At 45.4% G+C, this 24,115-nt stretch overlaps 1 protein-coding gene across 1 annotated transcript in view; it reads left to right on the forward strand.

Moving 5' to 3' along the window:
- The window catches only part of FARP1 (FERM, ARH/RhoGEF and pleckstrin domain protein 1), a 292,761-nt gene that overhangs the window by 186,878 nt on the left and 81,768 nt on the right, over positions 1-24,115 (forward strand). The window contains exons 6-12 of the mRNA XM_023740318.1: positions 4,132-4,246; positions 5,116-5,263; positions 8,155-8,250; positions 10,162-10,325; positions 11,544-11,612; positions 14,150-14,225; positions 15,291-15,945. Coding sequence (XP_023596086.1) covers positions 4,132-4,246; positions 5,116-5,263; positions 8,155-8,250; positions 10,162-10,325; positions 11,544-11,612; positions 14,150-14,225; positions 15,291-15,945 — 1,323 coding nt within the window. The remainder of the gene's footprint in view (positions 1-4,131; positions 4,247-5,115; positions 5,264-8,154; positions 8,251-10,161; positions 10,326-11,543; positions 11,613-14,149; positions 14,226-15,290; positions 15,946-24,115) is intronic.

Consider the following 24,115-nt stretch of genomic DNA (forward strand, 5'->3'; position numbering starts at 1 on the left):
CCGAAACTCATTGCCCTCAAGTCGGTTCCGACTCATAGTGACCCTATAGGACAGAGTAGAACTGCCCCGTAGGGTTTCCAAGGAGCGGCTGGTGGAATCTTAGACATAGGCAGACCTAATTTGGTTGACCAGGTGCCTAACCTTTCTGACCCTCCATTTCTTTTGGAACATGAGAATAATAGAATCTTTTACATAAAGCCCTGAAAATTAAATGATAGCATGAATACTCGATACGTGTTAGGTGTGCAGGGAACATTACTCTCCGTTCTGTATCCCCACTCACCTGCAGCCCCCCATTTCCAGACAATGTAACATTTAAAACCAGGCTTCCTTATTGGAATGCCACCTTCATCAAAGGTCTGTGACCCGGGGCTTTTTGTAAGCAGAGGAGAAATGTGCCTTTCTAGAATATTCCTGATGCCATTGAGCCTCCTTCCCCCAAGTCTGTGGACACAGTGACTCTCACTGTTACGTATAGAAGTGGAGATTCACCAGCCTCCAGAAAAGTATGTGCTCTGTCTGGTACCCCACTCATCTCTCAGACACCAACCAGGGGCTCAAATCCCCCCAGAATAGGGAATTTTTTAAGAAAATGGAATATATGGGTTCAGAAGTGCTCCTGCTCCTTACATAGTTTTTGGTACGAGACACACGACTTTTTAGAATCCTCTTGCCATGTCTGTAAAGCCCCATTTCAGCATGTTTTTCGTCAAGTTCTCCAGCAGCCCCAGCGCTCAGTCATGAAGGAGGAATGTCGCAGAATCCGCCGTGAAGAGCATGTTGATTTAAATTATTGGTAATTATTTACAGTATCAGTAAGGTGTGAGAGGTCACCTCGTTTCCCCTTTTGCAGAACCTTTTCCAGTGCTAATTGTAAATTATTTCTGGTAAGCTGTATGTTAGATCCCTGGTGGTGTAGTGGTTAAGCGCTCGGCTGCGAACCAAAAGGTCGTCAGTTCGAACCCACCAGCCACTCTGTGGGAGAAAGATGTGGCAGTCTGCTTCCATAAAGATATACAATCCAAGATCTTTTTTTATTTCCCTCTTCTCATTTATTTAAATTCGAGGAATCTTTTAGATGTTCTGGAAACCCTGGTGGCATAGTGGTTAAGAGCTATGGCTGTTAACCAAAAGGTCCGCGGTTCGAATCCACCAGGCGCTCCTTGGAAACCCTATAGGACAGTTCTGCTCCATCCTATAGGGTCGCTATGAGTCGGAATCGACTCGATGGCAGCGGGTTTGGTTTGGTTTTGGTTTCAGATGTTCTGCATTTTCTTTTTTTCTTTGCTTCACTGGCTTTATATATCCCCTGCAATATTTCAAACTCTTAATTTTCTCTAATTTACTATGAATCAACTAAATAGGACTTGTCGATGACGAGGGGAATCAAACACTATATAAACTGATGTAAAAGTACCGAGTAGGTAGCCTAGAGGTGTGTCAGGGGCTACATTTCTGCAGGTGGTTAGTTCCTCCGCCGTGAGAATCACACATGACAGAACAGGTTTGCCTAATAAGTTGTCTTCATGAGAAGTACAGTTCATTGATTGGAATCACAGGATTTGGGTTTTTTCTGTTGTTGTTGTTTGTATTTTTGGTCCTCAGTATACCACGATGAAATTTAGTAGGTACATCCGCTAATATGACATCTGTGGCATAAAACATTAAAAAATACTAAGTCGTATCTTAAATATGCATCGGTTCTCAAACTCTAAAAGAATGAGGAGCCTATTTCCGTATTTCAAAGGGGAGAACACGTGGGGAGAAAATGAGTTTCATGGTTATGTATTGCCATCGCAGGTTAGGGGGGCAATGAGAGGCAAGTGACTCAGAAGACAATTAGTAGACATATTAGACGTTGGACTTCTTAATTCATTTCTGCTGAATCTTGGAAGACAGCGTGTTATAAAATCCACGTGAGCTATGAAGTCCACCCTAAACGCTCAAGGACGTTTAGGACTTAGATGTTTTCCCATATACTTTCTTAGGGCCAGATGGAAGGAGTTGCAGCAGTCAGTCAGCCAACGACAATGGCACTGTGGCCGTTTCTGCACCGTTTTCTGTGATGGAGGGTGGCAGTTTTACTGTTGAGGGAGGGAGAGATTTGTTTGGAAGTCAAGGCATTTAGGAAGTAGTGTGATTGGTCTGTCATAGCAGGAGGAATCTGGCGAGTGACTGAGTCTTCAGTGGCCCACCTGTTGGCAGTGTTCTGTGCAGAGCACATATTCTCAGCGGGTGTGATTTATGGCACCTATAACAACGTATAGGCCATATCCTGTGTGCTGACTGGAGGTCCATCACCCAGAGTGTGATAAGCTGCTTCATGTGAGGAAAACGAAAGGTAGGTTTCGTAGCAACCAGCCACTTGCATTAACCAAAATAGCTGCAGCAGCTGGGCTCTGGTTAGTAGCTCTGCTTCTTATTAAGCTTCTTACATAGAATACTTGATACAAAGAAGAAGGTGTGCCGTCCCATACTGCAGTCGGTATGAACTGGGCTGGAGCTCAGGTACAATTATTATTTGAAACCTAAAGCACTTCGAGACTATGTTGAGGTTACACGAGGAAGAAAAACATTATGTTTCTCGTATATGAAAAGTACATAGGAATTTTCAATGTAACTGGCTATTTCTGACAGCACGAGTAGCAGAAATTTAATAGGCTCCTTTAATTTTTTTTTACCAAATTAAATCATTTGAATTTGCATCCATGTATAATCATCTTTTCTCTAAATGATAAAGCATTTGAATTTTGCATAATAACTACTGTATGTAAGAGTTTTAAAAGTTGATTTTGTAGAGTCCTGAAGCCATGACTTGTCTAGAGGTCAAAACGTGTGATACTCTCACGGCAACATGCAGGCCTCCAGAGTAGGACAGACTGACAGACGGGTGGTAGAATTTTCTAGGAGCCACATTAAAAAAGTAAAACGAAACAAGTGAAATTAATTTTTTTGGAACTGATCCATATGAGCAAAAGCATATGGCAGAAATGATCTTATGCTGTTTTCAAGGAGAGATCATAAAAGACATATTTTACATTGTGAGATTGGCAACCAATGTCACAAAACAATTGTGTATTAATTGTTTAATGAGAAACTAATTTGCTCTGTAAACTTTCACCTAAATCACAATTTAAAAAAAGAGAGAGAGAGAGGGAAAAAAAGATATATTGTAACTACTGCCTCATGCTTTCTGTTGGATCACTCATCCTGGGGAAGCCAGCCGCCATATTATGAGGACTCTCAGGCAGCTCTGTGGAGAGGCCTACATAGTGAGGAACTGAGGCCACCAGCCAACAGCCAGCGAGGAAGTGAGACCTGCCACCAGCAGCCACGGAAGTGAGCTCAGAAGCAGATCCTCCAGTCGCAGTCGGGCCTCCGGATGACTGCAGCTCTGGCTTGACATTGTCATTGCAACCTTTTGTGAGACCCTGAGCCAGAACCACCCAGCTAAGCCTCAACTGAATTCCTGAACCTCAGAAACTGAGAGACAATAAATGTCACTGTTTTAAGCCAAAAAAAAAAAAAAAAGTGATAATCTATGTGCATAGAATTTACAGCCGAGAACAAAAGTGACCCAGAGTTGGACGGTGAGGAAGAATCAAAGCAGGGACACCGATAGCTGAAGATGGATGATTCTGAAGTTTTCTTTCCGACAGTTAGAAATAAGGAAGAGTGGAAACTATCTTCTTATGTTGCCATAATTGTTAAATATGCCTTCACATCCTAAGGAGCGCTGGTAGTGCAGTGGTTAAGTGCTCAGCTGCCAACCAAAAGGTCGACTGTTCAAACCCACCAGCCTCTCCGTGGGAGAGAGATGTGCGGTCTGCTTCTGTAAAGACTGACAGCCTTGGGAACCCTGTGGTGCAGTTCTACTCTGTCCTATAGGGTCGCTGTGAGTTAGAATCGACTTGACTGCAGTGGGTTTGGCTTTTTTTGGGGGGTGGGGAGGGTGCTCACATCTGTACCTTCTAACATCTAGCCCTTATGATGCTTCCCCCCAGCTGGGATCTCTTGTGTTATCACCTTATGCCCAGTTTGCTGGCTGAATCATATTCCACTGGGGAACATAACACATTGTGAAGTGCTAACAAAAGGTGGTCTTTTTTTTTTTCTTTGTGTGTTTCTTAGCTGAGATTGGGGACTTTGATGAAGCATTGGACAGAGAGCACTTAGCAAAAAATAAGTACATACCTCAGCAAGACGCACTAGAAGACAAAATCGTGGAATTTCACCATAACCACATGTAAGTCTCATTTATTGCTTCATGTTCCCATTGAGTGTTTCTCTCGGCTCTCCCGCTTTACATAGGTACGCGCTTGCGTGCACACACGTGCACACGTAGTGACCGTTGGGAAGAAATCCATGGGGGGCGGGGGGGGGCAGAAGAGCAGAGAGGCTCATGGGGTTGGTATCACTTCCTAGAGTCTCAGAACTGCAGGGAAGGGCTCCAGGCCCCTCGCTTGCTTTCCTGTGAGACCAGTGTTGTTGATGTCGCTAGCTGCCCTCACGTGGGCTGCTGTCTCATGCTCTGGAATAAACGGGAGGGTGTAAGACCAAGACGTCACCCAGTTATCATCTTAGGGGAAGGTTGGGAATGGGACATGGTAAACTAGGGACCCAGTAAGAAGCTGGTGAGGACCTGGAGCCTTTGTAACATCTCCATTTTGTTTGAAGCAGTAAAACATTGTAAAAGGATTCCCTGTGTTTTGTTGTTGTTTAGGGAAGCGTGTGAGCCCTGCTGATAACATGAGAGAGTGTTGCCTTGAGCTTTGCTTACACGTTTGTGTTCACTGTGAGTGACCAGCAGCTGGTCTGGACACAGTGCTATCTTGCTTTCCTGTGACCTTAGAGGGAACTCTTTGAGATTCCAAAAAACTGGCCGACTTTGAGACAGACTTTCGGGGTTTCGTGTTTCATGAGCAATAACGCTTTTGTCCTACCTGCTAGACTTTGGGTCGCAGTGAATGGGAGGCTGGGTGTCATCTGATCGGTTAGCCCCACTGTTTGTGATGAAATGCCTTTTTATTTCCCAGGAGAGGCTGCTTAATCTCAAACTAATAGACTCAGGGAATTCAAATCTCCTGGCCTTTCTTTCTATGTTTGTTCTGTCAGCGGACAAACACCAGCAGAATCCGATTTCCAGCTCCTGGAGATTGCCCGTCGGCTGGAGATGTATGGGATCCGGCTGCACCCGGCCAAGGACAGGGAAGGCACTAAGATCAACCTGGCCGTTGCCAACACGGGAATTCTGGTGTTTCAGGTATGACGGTTTAGAGCACAGCTCGGTTCCCTTTGCGGTGGCAAGATAGGAGGTGGCCCTTTGACTCTGATTCCGTGTTGGGTGGGCCAAGTTAAGACCTCTGTTAGTTATTTTTAGGTGAACAGGGAAAAACTCACCTTCTCACAGGCTTGCTGTTTCCCTCGACTTCCAGGTTCTATATCATTTGCGTTTTGCCCTGCTTATGGATTTGTACGGGCTTATTGACTGTGACCAGTTGCCGTGGAGTCGATTCCAACTCATAGCAACCCTACTTATGTCATAGTAGACTTGTGCTCCATAGGGTTTCCATTGATTCAGTTTTCGGAAGTGGATGGCCAGGACATTCGGTGTGCTTGAACCTCCAGGCTTTCAGTTACAAGCTGAGCGCATTAACCTTTTGCTCCACCAGGGACTCCTCTTGACTGTAGAATCTTAGAAATCTGTATCTTTCCGTGGACCTATAGCGTAGAGCATAGTATAATAGTTGGGATTTCAGATCATCTTTAACATGCTTGCCCCGATGTTCTGCTGTAATGTGATCCTTTTTTTAACCTTATTTGAGTTGAGCCAGTGTCTTTGTAACTTCATATGCACATAACTTAAAAAGAAAAGTGTAATGTGAGCCTTTAAGATACAGCGATCCTATGAGTTCATAAAGGCCGTGTGCTTGCTCTGCGGTCATTTCACACCGTAACACACTGCACTCGAATTCCCGCTTGTATTTTACTTAAGGACGTAAAGCTGAATGATTCTCCACATTCTAAAGCGTGTGCTCTCTTGATGACACTGCTATGGAAATGTTTTATCTGTCAGTGCTTCTTTTTCTTACCAGTTTTATTGAACAAGTATTGCCATACATTTAAACTGCACATAGTTACAAGTATACAGTTGGATAAGTTTTGACGTGTGTATACGCCTGTGAAGCCATCGGAAACCCTAGTGGCGCAGTGGTTAAAAATTCAGCTGCTAACCGGAAGGTCGGCAGTTCGAACCTACCAGGCGCTCCTTGGAAACTATGGGACAGTTCTACTCTGTCCTGGAGGGTTGCTATGAATCGGAATCAACTTGACGGCGATGGGTTGGGTTTGGTGTGAACATAGTCATCACCCCTGGAGGTTCGTTCCTCAGTGCTTCTCTGTTCAGCAAAAGTGTGTAATCTGTGCTTTGGTTTTAAAAGCTGTGGAAGAAGCATCTGCATTTCAGGAAACAGGGCCAAATTTAGCCTGCTTTTGAAATTGTAAATATGCGCGTGACCAAAAACTCTTTTTTTTGAGCTCTGCGCAGGTTTTCTTCCATTTTCCCCTCCGTGAGTCTTCTTTCCTGCTTCACACATATGCGTGTGGCAGACACTAATTATTAGTGTCCTGCCCGGAGGTATTAAAGTCGAGGTTCATGTCCAGTAGCTTTGCCAGCAGCTTTGTATCAGAGGAGGTGGCAGCTGCTAACAGTTTCTGACCTACGTGAATAGTCTGTGAGTGTCTGAGAAGAGTAACGACAATAAAACCAAGTATGGTTGTTAGTCCTACTGTTAAATTTCAAACTCAAAACCATTAAACGTTTCTGAACGTCGTGAAGTGGGAAAAAGAGAACTCGAAATCCAATTAATTTGCTTTGATTGCAATTGATATGATCTCAGTGTTGAGAAATGCCCAGTAATTTAATAATGCTCCAATGGCACTGCCTAATTGCTTCCTTCTTGCCACTCTGAATGAACGGACTGGGCGGTCAAGTGGGCTGAGTAGGAATTCTAATTTTAGTTGAGAAGGAAGAACAGATGCAAGTTTGTGTCTGGTAACTCCTTACAGCGTCCCCACCGCGTCCTCCCTGGCTGCCAAGGACCAGGAGGGGGCGTGAGCCCTGCCCCGAGGCTGTGCTCTGGTACTGAACACGCAGCCCCCGGCGAGCCGCAGCCCTGCAGCTCAGTCCCCTTCCTGAGTCCTGCTTGTGTTCCTGAAAGCTAGGTGGGTGCGGGAGCCAGACCAGCCTGGACAAGTGGGGGTTGATGGCTGACCTTCTGCCTTACTTCCGTGGATATTACCTGTAGCCTGTGGGTAAGGGTACTCGCTTGGGAATCTCCGTTCTGCCAGATGAAAGCTATGATGTTGAACAAATTAAAATACAGTCAAACCTGTGAAAGCCGGAATCTATATAAGGTGGAAACCTGCTGAAGAAGGAAAACTCAGATATTGTCCACTAGTAGAGAGCGCTAGAAAAGTGGTAAGCCTCTACCCTGTCAAAGGTGGAAAACTTGTGAGAGCTGGAAAAACAAGGCACGGAACTCTAGTGGCGCAGTAGTTAAGAGCTCAGCTGCTAAGCAAAAGGCCAGCAGTTTGAATCCACCACCTGCTCCTTGGAAACCCTGTGGGGCAGTCCTACTCCGTCCCGTAGGGTTGCTATGAGTCAGGATCGGGTTCCCATTGAGTTCCATCTCTTAGAGTTCCCACTGTGTATGCATGCTGCAGTTCCCTTACCTGTAAAATGATGATAAACCCATCTCACTGGGTTTCCTGTGAGGTTTTGATAAGGTATGCAAAGCACTTAGCACAGTGACTGGCACTCGCTGAGTGAAGGCTCCTGGTTAATGTGGTGATTGTCAGGGTTTTATTTGTATTTATTTTATTCTTATTTTTATCATTAGCTTGACCAGCCTCTTCTCTCCCTGGAGGCAGCCTTAGCCTGAATGCTAAATCATGATTAGTGAGGAACAATGCGCCAGGAACTGGTATCGCCCAGTATCCACAGGTCCCGTGAGTGGTCCAGCCAAAGGCGGACTCACTGAGCACGGCCCTTCATCCCTGGCCGTCCGCTCCCCACGCACAAAGCGGTCCTCCTGGCGTGTTCGCTGGTATGCAGTTTTGGCTCACTAGTTGTTATCTTTCTTCTGTTTTCAGGGTTTCACTAAGATCAATGCCTTCAACTGGGCAAAGGTGCGGAAACTTAGCTTCAAGAGGAAGCGCTTTCTCATCAAGCTCCGCCCGGACGCAAATGTAAGTGGGTCACAGACAGCAAGGGGGACAGCCGCTCCTGCCTGTCAGTCACGGGCTGAGGGATTGCCGTGCCAGGGACTGAAGTCGGCTCTCAGCAGGGCTGACACCAGAAGCGCGGCCAGGTGGTGCCCAGGTACCCTTGTGCAAATGAGCTCTGCATTTGGGAGCAGATGAGGGGGATGGCTGAACGGCATGAGGAGCAGAATTAAAGTCACTGAACTGTACCTGTAAAGATTATTGCAGTGGCAAGTGTTTTGTTACCTGTATGCTTAACCACATACACACAAAGTTACCAGCAAAAAAACAAACAAACAAACTCTGAATGTCTATAGAGATGTAGCCAAGCCCTCAGGAACTCTACAGCTGTCATTCTCGGTAAACAGAGGGTGAAGAATACCTAGCACAGAAGGGTGCTTAGGGAGAGGGTCACTTACCTGGGCAAATACAGGCAGCCCCTGCCCACAGCCGGCCTGAACTGTCAGTTGCCGGCATGTCTAGCCTCGGCCCCCACCAAGATACCAGCAGTGTTCTGCCATTTTCAGGCACACCTTGCCAGCACAGGAACTGTCCCTGGCGCTCAGGTCCCTGCTGTGGCCCCCAAACCTCTGGCAGAGCTCATTCTCACGGGCAGACCAGGTCCTTCCCACTTGCTCTCGATGTTGCTGCTGTTGTTAGGTGCCATCGAGTCAATTCCGACTCATATTGACCCCACATGACAGAGTAGAACTGCCCCATAGGGTTTCCTAGGCTGTCATCTTTGCAGAACGAGATAGCCAGGTCCTCCCTCGGAGCGACTGGGCAGGTTTGAACCACCAACCTTTCGGTTAGCAGCTGTGTGCTTAACCACTGCGCCACCAGGGCTCCTGCTGCTTCCGTAAAACCCCTAAACAGCACTCTCACCAGGACTGGGTTGGGGAAGGGAAGACCAGCATCTTCTCCATCTGCCAGAAATGGCGATAGAAAAAGGGATGGATGATACATCCCTGGTGTCCTCAGCCGGAACTGAGAGTATTTTTTCCCATGGAAAAAAGATTATAAATGGCAACAGAGGCTTATAGAAGAGCTACAATATGGATTAAAATAGGCTTTTATGGCCTGACCTGGGGAAAAACACGCTTTTTAAGTTCTTCTCTCTGGGAAAATGCATTTTGAGTTCTAAAAAGCTGACTTCCCAATGAAGGATTGCAGCACAGCTTGTTTGTAAATTGAGACTGCCCAGGACTGAGATCCCCCAGAATAGTAGGAACTGCTTGGAATGTTAAGGACTGTGGTTCCTTTTGTTTTTATAACATGGCCACTCAAATCAGGAGCATTCGGCCGTGGGAGTAGAAAATTACTCTATTCCCTTCCCAGAATCAAAGGACATGAATTTTTCTTTTGTGCTCCAGAAAAAAATTTCATTTCCTGTACAGTTCCTGGGGCCACTTGGAGGCTTAAGCCATATGCTATTTTATAGAGAAGACTTAAGACTAATATTCAAAGTTGACATGAACCATGAGGAAGAAAACAGAAGAGTTGTATTTCAGTCATTTTAAGGAGGCCGAAAGGGAATTTCGGTACTTGGAGTTTTGCTTTTGGTTTGTTTTTTTAGAAGGAAATGTAAGCCAAGTAAACATAATTTGTTTATGAATTCTGTCAAAAGAAATGTTACCACTTCCACTGAATCTGAACCAGTGTTTTCTGTTAGTTCCTGTAAGGAATTTCATGGGGAAGAAAATGGTTGCATGGTGACAGTACCTTGTCATTAGGGACAATTATATTTTACTAAATACTTGAATTTAACCCATGCTGTACTACACAATTACACATTTCTTGGATAAGTCCATGTTCTCGCCCATGTCTCATATTTCACACGTGTGAAAAATGTCTGTGGGTGATGGGAAAACCCAAAGTTACATTTTCTCTTTTTAGAGCTCATACCAGGATACCTTGGAATTCCTGATGGCCAGTCGGGATTTTTGCAAGTCCTTCTGGAAAATCTGTGTTGAACATCATGCCTTTTTTAGACTGTTTGAAGAGCCCAAACCAAAGCCAAAACCTGTTCTCTTTAGTCGAGGGTCGTCCTTTCGGTTCAGGTAAGTTTGCCGCTGCACACCTGTCCGTTTGGCCATGTGAACGTTTTTTCCTGAGACTTCTTTTTTCCTCAAGCTATCACAGTCCTTGTGGCGCAGTGGTCAGGAGCTCAGTTGCTAACCAAAAGGTCTTCAGTTTGAATTCACTAGCCGCTCCTTGGAAACCCTATGGGGCAGTTCTACTCTGTCCTCTAGGGTTGCTATGAGTCGAAATCGACTCAGCAATAAGCTGTGTGATATCCAGCAAGTAGAGAAGGTGAGCGCCCACTGCCCTCCAGGAGATGTGGCTGATGGAGGTGTTTGCCTGGTAATCCTAGCAGGCTCCTTGTCTTGTCCTTGCTGTGCTCTTTCTGAACATTAGCCAGGCACTGGGCAGTCTACCCTGACGCAGGAAGCTCCAGGCAGGAGTCTCCAATGGAGAATGGATTCCCTGTCTCTGTAGAAGCAAAAATGTCTTACTCGCGTTTGTGTAGTTTTATAGAATGATATGTCAACTTGACCATCATTGGTTCACTTGTACATTCATTCTTTCAACAAATACTTGAGTGTCTGCTAGATGCCAAGTGCCATTTCAGGCATCAGAGATGTATAATAGTGAACAGAATTATCCCCACTGTCCCCCTTGAGTATGGTCCCCGCACACCCATATAGCTCAGTACTGAAGTCGCTCCTGAGGTTCACCCTTCAGCCAAAGATTAGACAGGTTCATAAAACAAAATGAGACTAAATGGGCACAGCAGCCCAGGGGCAAGGACAAGAAGGCAGGAGGGGACAGGAAAGCTGATAATGGGGACCCCAAGGTCATGGAGTTGGCAACCAATGTCACAAAACAGTATGTGTATTAATTGCTTAATGAGAAACTAATTTGCTCTGTAAACCTTCATATGAAGCACAGTAAAAAAAAAAAAAAAAAAGTATCCCCACTGTCATGAAACTTACAGACACTTGGCATGGTTGCATCATAACCAGACACACAATTATTAAGTGGGTGGAGTTAATCAGACATTTTTCTGTTACATAGAAGGAAATGTCAAGAGGTTGAATGGACACAAAAACCCTGGCTCTCTTAGGATTGCTTTTATTTCTGGCTAGCTGAGAAAACTCACATATCTTCCGTTACAGAACGAGTGGGATTAAAGATGCTGACGTGTTTGTGTTTGTGTGTTTAAATGAATATGCCTTGGTGTCTTGTCTTCTTCCCCTTCGTGGTCTTCATCCTAGCGGCCGGACTCAAAAGCAAGTTCTCGACTATGTCAAAGAAGGAGGACATAAGAAGGTGCAGTTTGAAAGGTAAGAAAAACGCAGATGTTGGTTCTGCCCCAACGAGAGTCGTTCTCTCCAGGTAACAGTGCTTTCCTGCTAAGTAGTCTTCACCCAGGCTCCCTGAGTTACCGAATTACTGCTCCACGGTCAACCTTGGCCAAGTCAGTATCAGACGGGAACAGTCAGGGCCCAGGGCATTGACTCGGGTGTAAGATGGGATGTGAAGAGCAGACTGAGAGGGCCAGGTGAGGAGGGGAAGGAGCTGGTAGAGGTCAGGGATGGGAGAGCAACGGGAGATGACTGTGGGAATGCTTGTTTTTAGGTGCCGTTGATCATTTTCAACTCACAGCAACCCCATGTGACAGAGTAGAACTGCCCCATAGGGTTTGCTAGGCTGTAACCTTTAGGGGAGCAGAGAGCCAGGTCTTTTTCCTGCAGAGCCACTGGGTGGGATGGAACTGCCAACCTATCAGTTAGCAGCCGAGCGCCTAACTGTTGGGTGACCAGGGCTCCTCACTGTGGAGGATAAGACACTGTAAAAACCTGCTCTCCAGTGAGTTGTTAAATATTTGGGGATTTAAATTTCTGTCGACTTCTTAATCCAATAAAGTTTGGATGAGAAGAAACAGGATTTATTACTGTTTTTGTTATCAGCAGCAACAACAGCAAAGACTTGGAGTTCTTACTAAGTGCTAGGCACAGTTCCAAGTGCTTTACATCCGTTAACTCACTGAGTCTCATACGAGTGTGTGAGGTCCATACTGTTTTATTCCCTTCTTTAAGATGGAAGCGGTAAACCTCAGAGATGAAGTACTTAGCCGTGGCCTCATAGATGGTCAGAAGCAGAGCTGGGATGGGCCCCAGTTGGTGGGCTCTAGAGCCAGTGCCTTTGCCCCTGCTGTGCTGCCTGCAGAGGGGAGAGCAGAACAAAGGCAGTGAGATAAAGGGGTGACGTGGGAAAGTCACAGCAACTCAGACACTAACGTATGCATTTTAAAAACTTTGTTCTCTTTCATTTTGATACATTTAAACATTGTAGTAAAGTACAGAGAATAATACAACACCTCAAACACTCATATTCCTACTACTTCGAATTACCTGTTTTTACATAAATAACACGCTCCTTCTGTCTATTGCGAACCATGCCCTACCCACCCCCACAAGGTATTTTTTTAAGCACCGTTAGGCCAATTTTTTTTTTACATTACTGTAAAAAAAAAAAAAAAGATAATTAGAAGGTGCGCATTACTTTCTTAAAAAATACAGTAACAACTGTTAAGAATTTTGACATATTTGTTTCTTGGGTGTTTTTCTCTCTTTATTTCTGGCTGTCATTGTTACAGATACGGCTAAGAACCCCGTTAACAAAAAAGAAAAAGAAACTAAAACAGTTGCCCTTGAGTTGATTCTGTCTCATGACAACCCCGTATGTGCAGAGTAGAACAGTGCTCCATAGGATTTTCAAGGCTGTGACCTTTCAGAAGCAGATCACCAGGCCTTTCTCCCCAGGCTCCTCTGGGTGGGTTCAAACCACCAGCATTTTGGTTAGTAGTTAAGCACTTACCTGACTGCACCACCCAGGGACTCCTCCTTTACCCTCAAGCACCCTTACTTCCTTCTCTCATCTCCAGAAGGAACAACTGGTAAATGTATGCTGTTTTTTTTATACATCTGCATGAGTCCAGAAACAACATGTAGAATTGATTTGGGCGTGTGCTTTTCCGTGTATGTGTGTGGTGCCATGCTGTATTTAATCCTGCACCTTGCTTGTTTAACCCTACCCTGTTTTTGAGATGCATTTTAAATGTTTTCTTGGGCGATGAGCAATTAATCTTTTCAGTATCAAATAAGAAGCGGCCCCGTTCTCTTTCTAATTCAGAATGTGGATGCTCCAGAGCTTTTTCTATATTACTTTGGCGTCTTTTGAAGAAAAGCTGTACATACATCAGAATTTAATCTGTATGTATTTGTACCCTCTCATGAATTTGAGTGCCCGAAAATTTTCTAATGCTTGTTCAGTGGGGTAGGGGGTAGGTGGACTAAGGACGTGAAAAGATAAGAAAGGTATCTCCATGGTGTTAAGGTCAGCGCCTTCTACGACTGAGTACTTAAACTCATTCATAGATCAGGCCTTTCCCGCTGAACTTCAGGAGTTAGCCAGTTAGGGGGAATTAGCTCTCTTATAGCACTGAACTAGAAAGTAATCACCCACAATATGTGAATTGATTCCATATTGTTAGGTCGTAGCTTGCAACTTAGAGCATGGGAGGGCCCAGCCAACCTCTCTCTCGCCTCAATGACTTGAGTCATTGCTGAATTTCTAATGCTCCTTTAACTGACTGTACCCTTAGAACTGGAACGAGGGGTTGTAGAGGACTTCTTCAGCGTTTTAGTAACCCCTGAAGCATGCAAGTACTATGAAATGCAGGACAGCAGGTCTGCTTCCAAGTAGCACTTACAAACTTCCCTTTGGTGCCTTCATTACCGAGGAAGGGCCTTACGCTGCTGCTATTTTTCAGAAACAGAAACCACTCACGCTAGCTGTCTTATTTGCTTTCTCCCAGGAAACACAGCAAGATTCATTCCATCAGGAGCTTTGCTTCACAGCCCACAGAACCGAACTCAGAAGTGCCAAAACAAGTCAGTATTGGTGATGTACTGTCATAACTCCGTTTTTCATAAAGCTTCTGCTGCTGAGCACTGTGCTTCATAGTCTGCTTTCCAGTTCTTTGTACTTTACCTTTGGGGATATTTGCAGATGGGGGTCGTGTTGCATGCCCTGGCTTTGACCAGACCTGGGTTCTGTGCTCTGTGCCCACCGGCCTGGGCTCGGCAGGCCCGGGAGTGCGTCCAGTTCTGCAGCTGACTTCTAGCCACAGTTCAATTGGGTGCCATCTAACCCAGCTTGTGGGGAGCCATCAATGGGAGCCCGCAGGGCTGAGCCTGCCCTTTGCAGCAGACGGGCGTAGCTCCAGGTTGCTGCAGGCCAGGACCCCTAGCCGGCGTGGAAACGGCCAGTGAGTTCTAGGATCTGTGTCACCGAGCAGTGACCACTGCCGGCAGCAAGAGACGTTCTTGCTCTTGCTGTGAGGGATGCGAGAGCTCGTTTTCTCTGGAGCTGGTTTCTGGGTGCGTTTTCAGGGTTTTCTCTAAGAGTGAGTAACAGCTCTGTTAGGGAAGGACATGGAAGAGAGTTCATTGTGTGAATTAAAAAATAAGGCCGTAACCTGTCCGTTTTACCTTTAGAAGTATAAGCGAACAAGCTTTGCATCTTTTTTCTTAAATTTGTGTCAGCTTGTTCCTAGAGATCTATGATTTTTCCTCCTTTTGGTGACCACGCTTGCTTTTGAAGCCCCCTTTGGTCTAGAAGGGCTCTCTTGTTCCACAGAAGCTTGTGAAACTCTATGGAATCGTGGGCCCCACAAAGCAGAGACAGCACCCAACCTGTGCTGCTGGGCACCCGGCGTTGTTAGCATCCACGCTGTGGAAGAACTTTCTGGACGATGACCAAATGCGCTTTTATGCACGCATATTATCCTGTTAGCACTGCACTGGGCAGCTTGTACTTGGCAGTCCTTCCAGCCGCCGCAGGCTCAAGATGTTATTGCATTAGACTCTGACTGCTTTTTTTCCCACAGCTCTGGTCTAACCATCTCCCTTTTCTCTTCGTCTCCCTTCATCCCTTTCTCTCCCCGCCCCATCCAGTCTCCGCAGAGCACCGGCCTTACCTATGGAGAAGGTGCTGAACCGCCAGGTGGCCACAGCTGCCAGCAAGGAAGGGAACTGAAAGTTTCAGCCGAAGAGCCTGGGCCACAGCAAAGTCCTTCTCTGCAGAAGAGCCCACTGGGTAACAAGAAGGCAGATGGAGCCGTGACGGTGATGGTGGAGGAGGAGGAGGAGGAGGTCGTTAAGGATAGGACCCTGCAGAGTAAACCTCCGCCTCTGCAGCCAAGCACAGGTCCAGCATCCAGGGCTGCGGGAGGCAGCAGCGCTTCCATCCCTTTCATTGACTGCAGTGATGTAGATAGTGAATACGATCTTCTCAGAGAACAAGTGTCCCAGTCACGGTCCCAAACAAATGACAATTATGAGGGTGATTTGACCAGTGGTGTGTATCTGCTTTCCAGGGATGAGAGGCAGACAGAGGCTAGGCACAGGGCTTCCCTTCATTCTGTAAAGTCTTCCCGGCCTCCCTCCAGAGAATTCATTGATGACGATTCAGCAGACATAACCTTTGATATCAGTGGGAGCCCCAGACTCCCAAGACATAGCTCTCTAATAGACGAAATGTTCAGGGGCTCGGGTGGTCACAGCCCCCTGGCCAGCCCATTGTCTCCCAGCAGCAGAAGTTCAAGTCCAGGTATGAGCTGGGATAGGACTGGCTCTCAAGGGTATGTCTCCGAAAATGGACGTGACGGTAGAGAGAAAGGTGCAGGAGAAGGTACACTCCCAACCCGGGGTCCTCATCATGAAGACTGCTCCCCTGTCTTGCAAAGGCCGTACTTGCGGAAACTTCCTAGTAGATACAATAAGTCAGAGACAGATCCGCTCATCCTTAGCAAGGTCATGTCAACCCCAGAGGAAATAGATAAGCTGGATGGTCATGGAAAGGGAGGACCGGCCAGCATGGCTGCTTCAGGACGTAGACTGCTGGCTAATGGCTCCCCTCTCATGGGATCCACCACTAAGATCCCCGTCACACAGCCAGTGCATACCAGCAGCGTGGGGGACCAGCTGGCTCCCCTACAAGTGACTGAGGGCTCCACCAGCAGTGGGACTGAATCCAGTGATTCAGACCCGGAACTGGTGAATTCCTCCAGCCAGCCCCTGATGTTTGGTGACCCAGCAGTGCGCAGTTCCCCTTCCATGCCTCCAAGTAAGAAGCCCTTGGGCGGCCGGCGTTTGCGTGAGGAAAGGGAGGAGGAGGAGGATGAGTGAAGAGGTTAGGAGGTCCTGAGTCCAGGGTTGCAGTGGAGATGGTCTGTTCTCATGGCTCGTTGATTTTTAATCAATAATTCTTAGAGGAAATTTTGGACGGGTACATGTTTGGTTAGGGTATGCTGCCTTCTGAAATCTTTAAGAGAAGCAAAACTTCACACAGTGGCTTGCTTTCCCAAAAAAAAAAAAAAAGTGGACAGGAGAATCTGCAAGTCATGTTGACAAGTTATCAGGAGTTTGTATATCTGACTGGTGAAGGTTAGGAAGAAGCAGCTGATTATGAGTGTGATCACGTGTACAGTGTGTTACATGTACGTGGACATTGTCTGTGTTCAGCTGTGCATGCACGTCACCCTCCTGTTGTTTGAGTGTTGGGGCTGAAGTGTCATTGAGATTGCAGGAACGGTGTTGATTTTACTTCTTCCCCCTTCTTTAAAAGGAGGGCTTAGTCTCCGTGCCTACGAAAGTGAGGAACTGACAAAATTCATGGCCAAATGTAAGCTTACTGCTAGTCGAGATCGAGTGTTGGTGAAATCTTAGACGAGAATAATGAATAATGGGAAGGATTCGGGATTATTTCTGCTGTCCAGACTTTATTTGAAATGCTGTAGAAGTCATCAAGTCTTCTTGAACTTTACTTTAAATGGGTTTGCATTGGTCAATCAGATTGTTAGTTCTGTTTTCAGAAGTCCTAACTCTGGCTCTCAGAATCCTTTGGTGAAACATGTGCTGCTGAGTGATGAGGAAGGGAACAGTCCTACCGTGCAGCGGGCACAGTTGTCACCAGGAGGTCAGCGGACTAAGTGCCTGTCTTTGAATCATGCACAACACAAAGAAGGATCAATTTCCAGTCTCCTCGCCCTTGGATGGTTTAGATGCCCGTGTTTACCGCTCACACTCTCGTGAACTGTGTACACTCTTGGGAACAATGACTTCTGGATGTTTCTCTGAGCAAGCAGGGAAAAAGGAAGCAGAAGGAATAACTGGTTTGACTTCTTTTTCAATCTTGCTCACGTGTGCCAGTACCTTTCACTCAGCATTCCTGTTTTTTAGATTAAAGAGCCAGGTTTTTACTTGCAGCGTTTCTCAACCTTAGCTGCACACTGGGATCATCTGGGACTTTTTTTTTAAAACAGTGATGCCAGGGCTGTGACCCCAGAGATTTTAATAGAGTCAGTCTAGGGTGCCGCTTAAGCTCCAGATGATTCCAGTGGGCAGCCAAGCTCACTTCTCTGCCAGACCTACCTGCCTTCTAGAATCTAGTGGAGTGTGTTAAATGAAGGTGTTAGCTAAATGAGTGGTTTGCTTGCAGAGTAAGAAAAGCATCACAAATGAAATGCTTTCCTTAATGTTTGTTCTTTGGCACTTTGCAGTCTTTGGTACTTTTCAAGATAAATTGTATAGTAAAATTTGTAGATCTCCGTAACTACAAAATTGTTGACAGGAGTTGTAACTGTGGTACGTCTCTGCCGTGCTGCCATGCCAGTGGCCTTACTAGACTCATCCTATGACTTGGTCACAGGAAGAGCCAAGCAGGCTTCTGAAACTGAGTAGAGTTTGGCAGCAAGGACGTAACAAATACAAGTATTGACTGACCTTGTGACTCACGAATGATTATCTGTCCACGTGAATGTCGAGAAGTCTGTTTTAAAGATTCTGAAGACTTAATCCATTTTCATGATTCAGTGCATGATTGATGAATCAAACTGATTATTGACTAGTTGGAAAGATGTTCGTTGAAGTAGTCTATTTGTATCTTGCTTTAGATTTATCTATTTAACGTAATCATTGAATTTTAAAATTCTAAGGGCCCTTAGAGATCATCTAGGGCAAACCTTCATTTTACGGATGAGGAGACTTGGTCTGGGACAGCTGAGGGATTTCACACAGTCATAGCAGCCACGGCCCAACAAAGCTGGAACCAGAACCCTGGTGTCCAGACTAGCTTATTACACTGTGTGACATCTTGGAGTAGAAGGACCTTTGTGATTCAATATCCTAATTTTGGAGAGTCTTATGGATTAATAATAGTCAGATTTGGAGACCAAGGATCCTGTCGACTTGACTTGGGCAATCACAAACCCGTAGTACGTGGTATGAACCCCTGCTTTTTGTAGTGTGGGAGTTTTGAAGTTATAACACGTGTTTGCATATTCTGTTTGGGACTTACATGTGAATTGCTTTGCTATATAAAAATTTAGTCAAATGTGAGTTAAGCAGAGTCAGTTTGGAATCCTGTGGTTTAATTGTGTAGGTGGTTGGTTCCAATGAGTTTTCTTTTTGCCTCTGATTATACAGCAGCCTGATAATGAAATCAGAGTGAACAATAGGTATTAACTTGCCTAGCATATGATGCAAATCATCAGAGAAAAACCTCTAAAGCAAAACATCCCGCAGTAATTACTCCGCTTTGCTTTTTCCTAAAGAGGCGATTTCATCTAAAGTGTTTTAAAAGCAGCTGATGAATGGAGGCGTACTTATTTCTATATTGACAAGATTATCCACTCTTACGGTTGCTCATGGGGTTTTTCTCACTGATTTTGTACACCCATCAAGCAACTCTATCTCTACTTCTTGGCCATTATTTATGAAAGCAACAATCCTGATGTAACCCTGGTAGCACAGTGGTTAAGTGTTACAGCTGCTAACCAGAAGGTCGGCCATGTGAATCCACCAGGCGCTCCTTGGAAACTCTTTGGGGCAGTTCTAGTCTGTCCTATAGGGTTGCTATGAGTCAGAATCGACCCGATGGGAGCAGGTTTGGTTTATTTTTTAAGGTAGAGGAGCTATAGTTTGCTTACGAGTCCCTGGGTGGTGCAAACAGTTAACACACTCAGCTGCTAACAGAAAGGTTGGAGTTTCAGGTCCACCCAGAAGCACCTCAGAAGAAAGACCTGGTGATCTACTTCCAAAAAATCAGCCATTGAAAACCCAGTGGAGCACAGTTCTACTCTGACACACGTTGGGTAGCCATGAGTCGGAATTGACTCGACAGCCACCAGTAAGCAGTATACTTTGTTCAAAAGTCACATATCCTGATGTGCAGAGAATGTTCACTAATTGCTTCCAGGGGAGCTTGATTCCAGAACATGGGGTCAGAGAGTAAACTATTTAAGATCCTTTGAGCCTGGTGGAGCAAGTTAGCCTCGTGTTGTGCAGAGCTCGGGAAAAGCCACAGCCTCTACCATTCCACCTTCCACATTGTCTGACTTTTGCAAGACTCCTGTCCCCAAGTCTTGGGCCTCTGAAGCCTCACTGTGTGGCATAAGAAGGGCACGTACGTGCGTAAAACTGAACTAAGATAGGGGAAAACAATGGTTGGGTTGAGTGTGATTAATAGGCAGCAGAGATTAGAGACCTATGAATTTATTCAGATTTCCAGCGTGGCTTCTCAAGACCTGTCAACCAGTCTTTCTAAGGCAACAGCTGCTCTGAAGGCCTGCTGAATCAACAAGGAAAACAGACCTTCAGATCATGGGATTTCTGTGCCTGGTCAGTGGAATGATGTCTTAAGGTCAGGGGTATAAGACAAAAGCCACGTCTAGAAACAGAAATCTTGAAGCCACTCGGGGCTAGTAAAGGGCCTCCTGGCATTAATCTGTTCTTCTTTCTTTTGCTGGGTATTATTTCAGAATATGTAAATTCTAGGCCCTGTTGTTGCTTTTGCTGCTGCTTATTTTTAAGGACAAAATAAGTACGCAAGAAATTCTTTTAGAATGAAGAAATTCGTTTAATGAGTTCCAGAACTTAAAATGAATTGCTTCAGCTCCTTTGACAGCCATCTGTATGCCATTGACAATTTTTATTAGACAGGCATTTAATTAAAGGAAGTCTGTGGGCCAGATTTCTTCCCCACATATGTGATTCATGTGGGGAATTTCTCACAAATTTATCTTACCAAATTGTGCTGTATGACCTGCTCTTAAAATGTAATTCCAATTTTATTCTCAAGAACTTCTTTGAAGATTCAAACCAAGTAATGCTAAAAAAGCGAGACTTGCAAAACTTAAAAAACAGTCTGAGCCTGTCAAAATTTTCACCAAGCATACAAAATCCAGTCTGTTCTGAATTTGAATCAGATACTTGCCTATTAGTCCTGACATCATTTTGATCGGGTTGTCAAGCAATTGGTAAAGGAAGAAAAGAAAAGTTGAGGTGTCATTTTAAATGTAGTTCAACCTTGTCAATGTGCATACAAATCGCCTTTCCGTATCTATAATCAATGTTCATAGGCTTTTAATCATTAAAACAATACCCATATTTCAATACAAAATAGGCTTGGAGGAGCGGCAGCCGTTGGCCAGTAATTGGGTTACAGGTGGACCCAGCCTTAAATTAAGCAATCTGTGACTTCCGTAACCATCAGGATTGTTTTGAGTGTATTTTCTTCTGTCTTGATCACTCCTGCGCCCGTGTTCAGATTAGCCCGAATTTTGTTAAGTGTCTCAGAGTTGTATTCCCAGGAAGGGCCCTTGCTTCTGGATCTTCTCCCTTGTCATTTCAGCATTGATTCCCTGAGAGTCTCGAGCTTAGTTACCCCTAGGATGGCTTCTGTCTGGTTCCAATGGCGTCAGCCTACTGTCATTGCTGCTAAACTTCGCAAATCAAACTGCAATCCCTGTAACAGCTCATTTCTTTGAACCTTAAAGAGGTGAACATTTGAAATGAGCCATTGCTGGGAGCTCTCTGCCAAGGTTCCCATTGAACGTTGTTAGCTGGGTCCATGGGAACATATGCAGGAAAAGGTACAGCTCAGTGAACTTCTGCGAGCAGTAAGTGATTAAAGAAATTTGCTCTGGCGACTTTAAAGAATTTACTGGTGGTGCTTTTTCCTTGTTAGTCTAATTCCATCTGTTTCTGTTTAACTGAGTGAAACTTAATACGGGGAAAGGAAACGGGGTCTCCAGTGAGGGCTTGTGCGTACCCCCAGCACCAGTTACTGACATTTAAAATGAAGCCAGGACTTTTAGGCCACAATTAGCATGCTGCTTAATGTAGCCATTCCTTTTTACTAAAAATAATAATAATGAAAAGCAAAAATCGCTCCATGTGATGATTTGGCCTCGAGTTGCAGGCATCAAAGTTCCGAATGTGGCCTGGCTGCCACCTGTCTGGATGCATACTTGAAAAGGGCTGCTGGTCGTTTGCTTGCATAACCTAGAGAAAGAGTTCTGAACGTTTCCTGATGAGCAAAGGTGTTAAATGCCAGTTTGTATGCCATTTGTATGTTTGGGTGGAAGGGGATGGAGTCTTGTTAGGCACAAAGGCCTCGCTTCATAGAACACACAGCACAGCACTGCAAAACAACAGAGATGAAATCGCTGGCACAAGGAACTGTTTGTCCCTCCCACCGCCCCCATGAAAGCAATTAAACACCCTGCTGGAAGTTAGGAAGACTTAGGAGATCTTTCTTTTGAAGCTTTAAAAATTAAATAGATTCTGATTTGTTCTGGTTAATTTCCATGTGGATAGACTGAAAGGGGCAAGCATCCCAGCTTAGCCCTGGAGACTGAGCCTCAGCATTTCCGTGGTCTCTGGTGTGTGATTGTGGAGGGCAGTTCTTTCGCTTCTCGGTGGAGGTTCTAGATCAGGTTACTCTGCTGTGTCTTGGGATCAGCAATCAGCTGTTGCCCCAGGCCGTCCAAAGGACTTGTGTAGTTAGGCTAGCACCCCGAGTGCAGTCATGGGCAGTGGTACTGGATGGTACGTGATCCTGCCACTGAGTCCGGTCCCGCAACTTCAGAATGCCCGGAGTAGTTGGAAATCTGTGAAAAATGTGAAAGAACCTGAGCCAAGGGCCCTAAGGAGGGGAGCAAGGACCCCCTGTGTGTGTTTGTGGAGGGAAAACATTTTACAGTGAGTAACTTTACTTTTGAATAAGAGGTGGAGGTGGTAGTGGTACGTGGAGTACTTAGATAGTGGTTCTTAAAAATTCCCTGGGTGGCACAAGCAGTTATGCGCTCATCTGTTAGCTGAAAGGTCGGTGGTTCTCAGCCTACCCAGAGGTGCCTCGGAGGAAAGGCCTGATGATCTTCTGTTGAAAGGTCACAGCCAAGAAAACCCTGTGGAGCAGCTCTACTCTGCACTCATGGGGACGCCATAAGTCGGAATTGATTCGCCCACTGGTTTTTGGTTTTTTTCTTTGTTTTCTATGAATCTGGGTTTTTAACTGGCTCTAAAGGAGGAAAAAGTAGAAGGGTCACTTTGGAGCCAGCATGGTGTGGTGATCGGCCTGCCGCTACTCAGTGACAAGCTTTTTGGCTCATGAGATTGGGCTAGCAACTCCTTTTTCCAGGGCCTCCAAGTTCCTTTGTAAGAAATAAGGCATTTGTCACTCTGCCTGCAGTGATTTATAGAAAGACCAAAGACAGATCTTCCAGAGTTGAGAACTCACACCTGCTGCTTTCACCATAAAGCACTTAAAATGGCTGATGAACTAAACCCTTGACCCTTCCCCCTTTCTGCCTGGAAAGTTGATGTGAAAACCCAACTAACCAAATTTCACCAGCTTGGCCTAAATGAGTAATCCAATTGCCATCTGTTCTCTCTGTGTGTATATTTAATACTATAGAGAATGTATTTTATTAAAAATGTCCAATGCACCAAATTGATTTTAAAGTAAAAAGGCTGGGGACTTCGTCCTCATTTTTGTCATTTGTTTAATAAATTTGAGAAGACGTTTTTCTGTTCTTCCATTGTATGCACTGTGTTGTCAGCATGTACCTGTCTGGGAGAAAATGCTTTTTTTCCAGTGTTCTGTCTTTATCCTCAAAGCATGGTGTATCTTCCGTCCCCTGCATTGGTGGAGCACTGCCCGATGTCTTTTGTTTTTTTACACTGCTGAATACCAGTTTGTACTTGAAATACCTGTTTCCTCTAGAATACAGTGATCCTGCTTACTAAAGAGCTAGCTTTAACTCAGAAGCATCCTGGGTGATCAATTTGGACACTGTTTCACTAAGGGGGGGAAAGTAGAAGGTGAATAGAAGGGTTTACCTTTCTGATGGAGTCCCTGGGGTTGCAAACTGTTAATGCACTCAGCTGCTAACCGAACGGCTGGCAGATTGAATCCACCCAGAGACGCCTCAGAAGAAAGGCCTAACAATCTACTTGTGAAAAAAATCGGCCACTGAAAATCCTATGGAGCACAGTTCCACTCCGACATACAGGGGGTCACTGTGAGTTGGAGTAGACTCAGCAGCCACCAGTAACTTTTCTGATTTCATGCTCGAGCAAGGCCTGCACTTCGTCCTTCGAGCAGGGCAATGAGGAGGTGGTCTTTGGAAGCTGGCAGGATCACTGTAGACGGGGAGAGGTCTCACTGAAACAAGAAAGCATCTGTGGCCGTGGCTTACGTAGGGTTGCTTAGACAGCCACCATAGGGTTTGGCTTCATATTTGGAATGTGAACGCCTCTTTAAACAGAGGCTGGAAAACTCTACAGAGATCATGTCTATCAGAAGATTAGGTATATGTGGGCTTTGTTTGGGGAGGGGGACGTGGGGCTGCAGGAAAAACCTCACTTCATGGAGCCCCGGTTGGCTTCTCATGGCCAGTGAGCTGTTGTTAGTTTTGATACGTACCCAAAATGTA

Source organism: Trichechus manatus, unplaced genomic scaffold (assembly GCF_000243295.1).
Source record: "Trichechus manatus latirostris isolate Lorelei unplaced genomic scaffold, TriManLat1.0 scaffold00153, whole genome shotgun sequence".
NCBI classification, from domain to species: domain Eukaryota; kingdom Metazoa; phylum Chordata; class Mammalia; order Sirenia; family Trichechidae; genus Trichechus; species Trichechus manatus.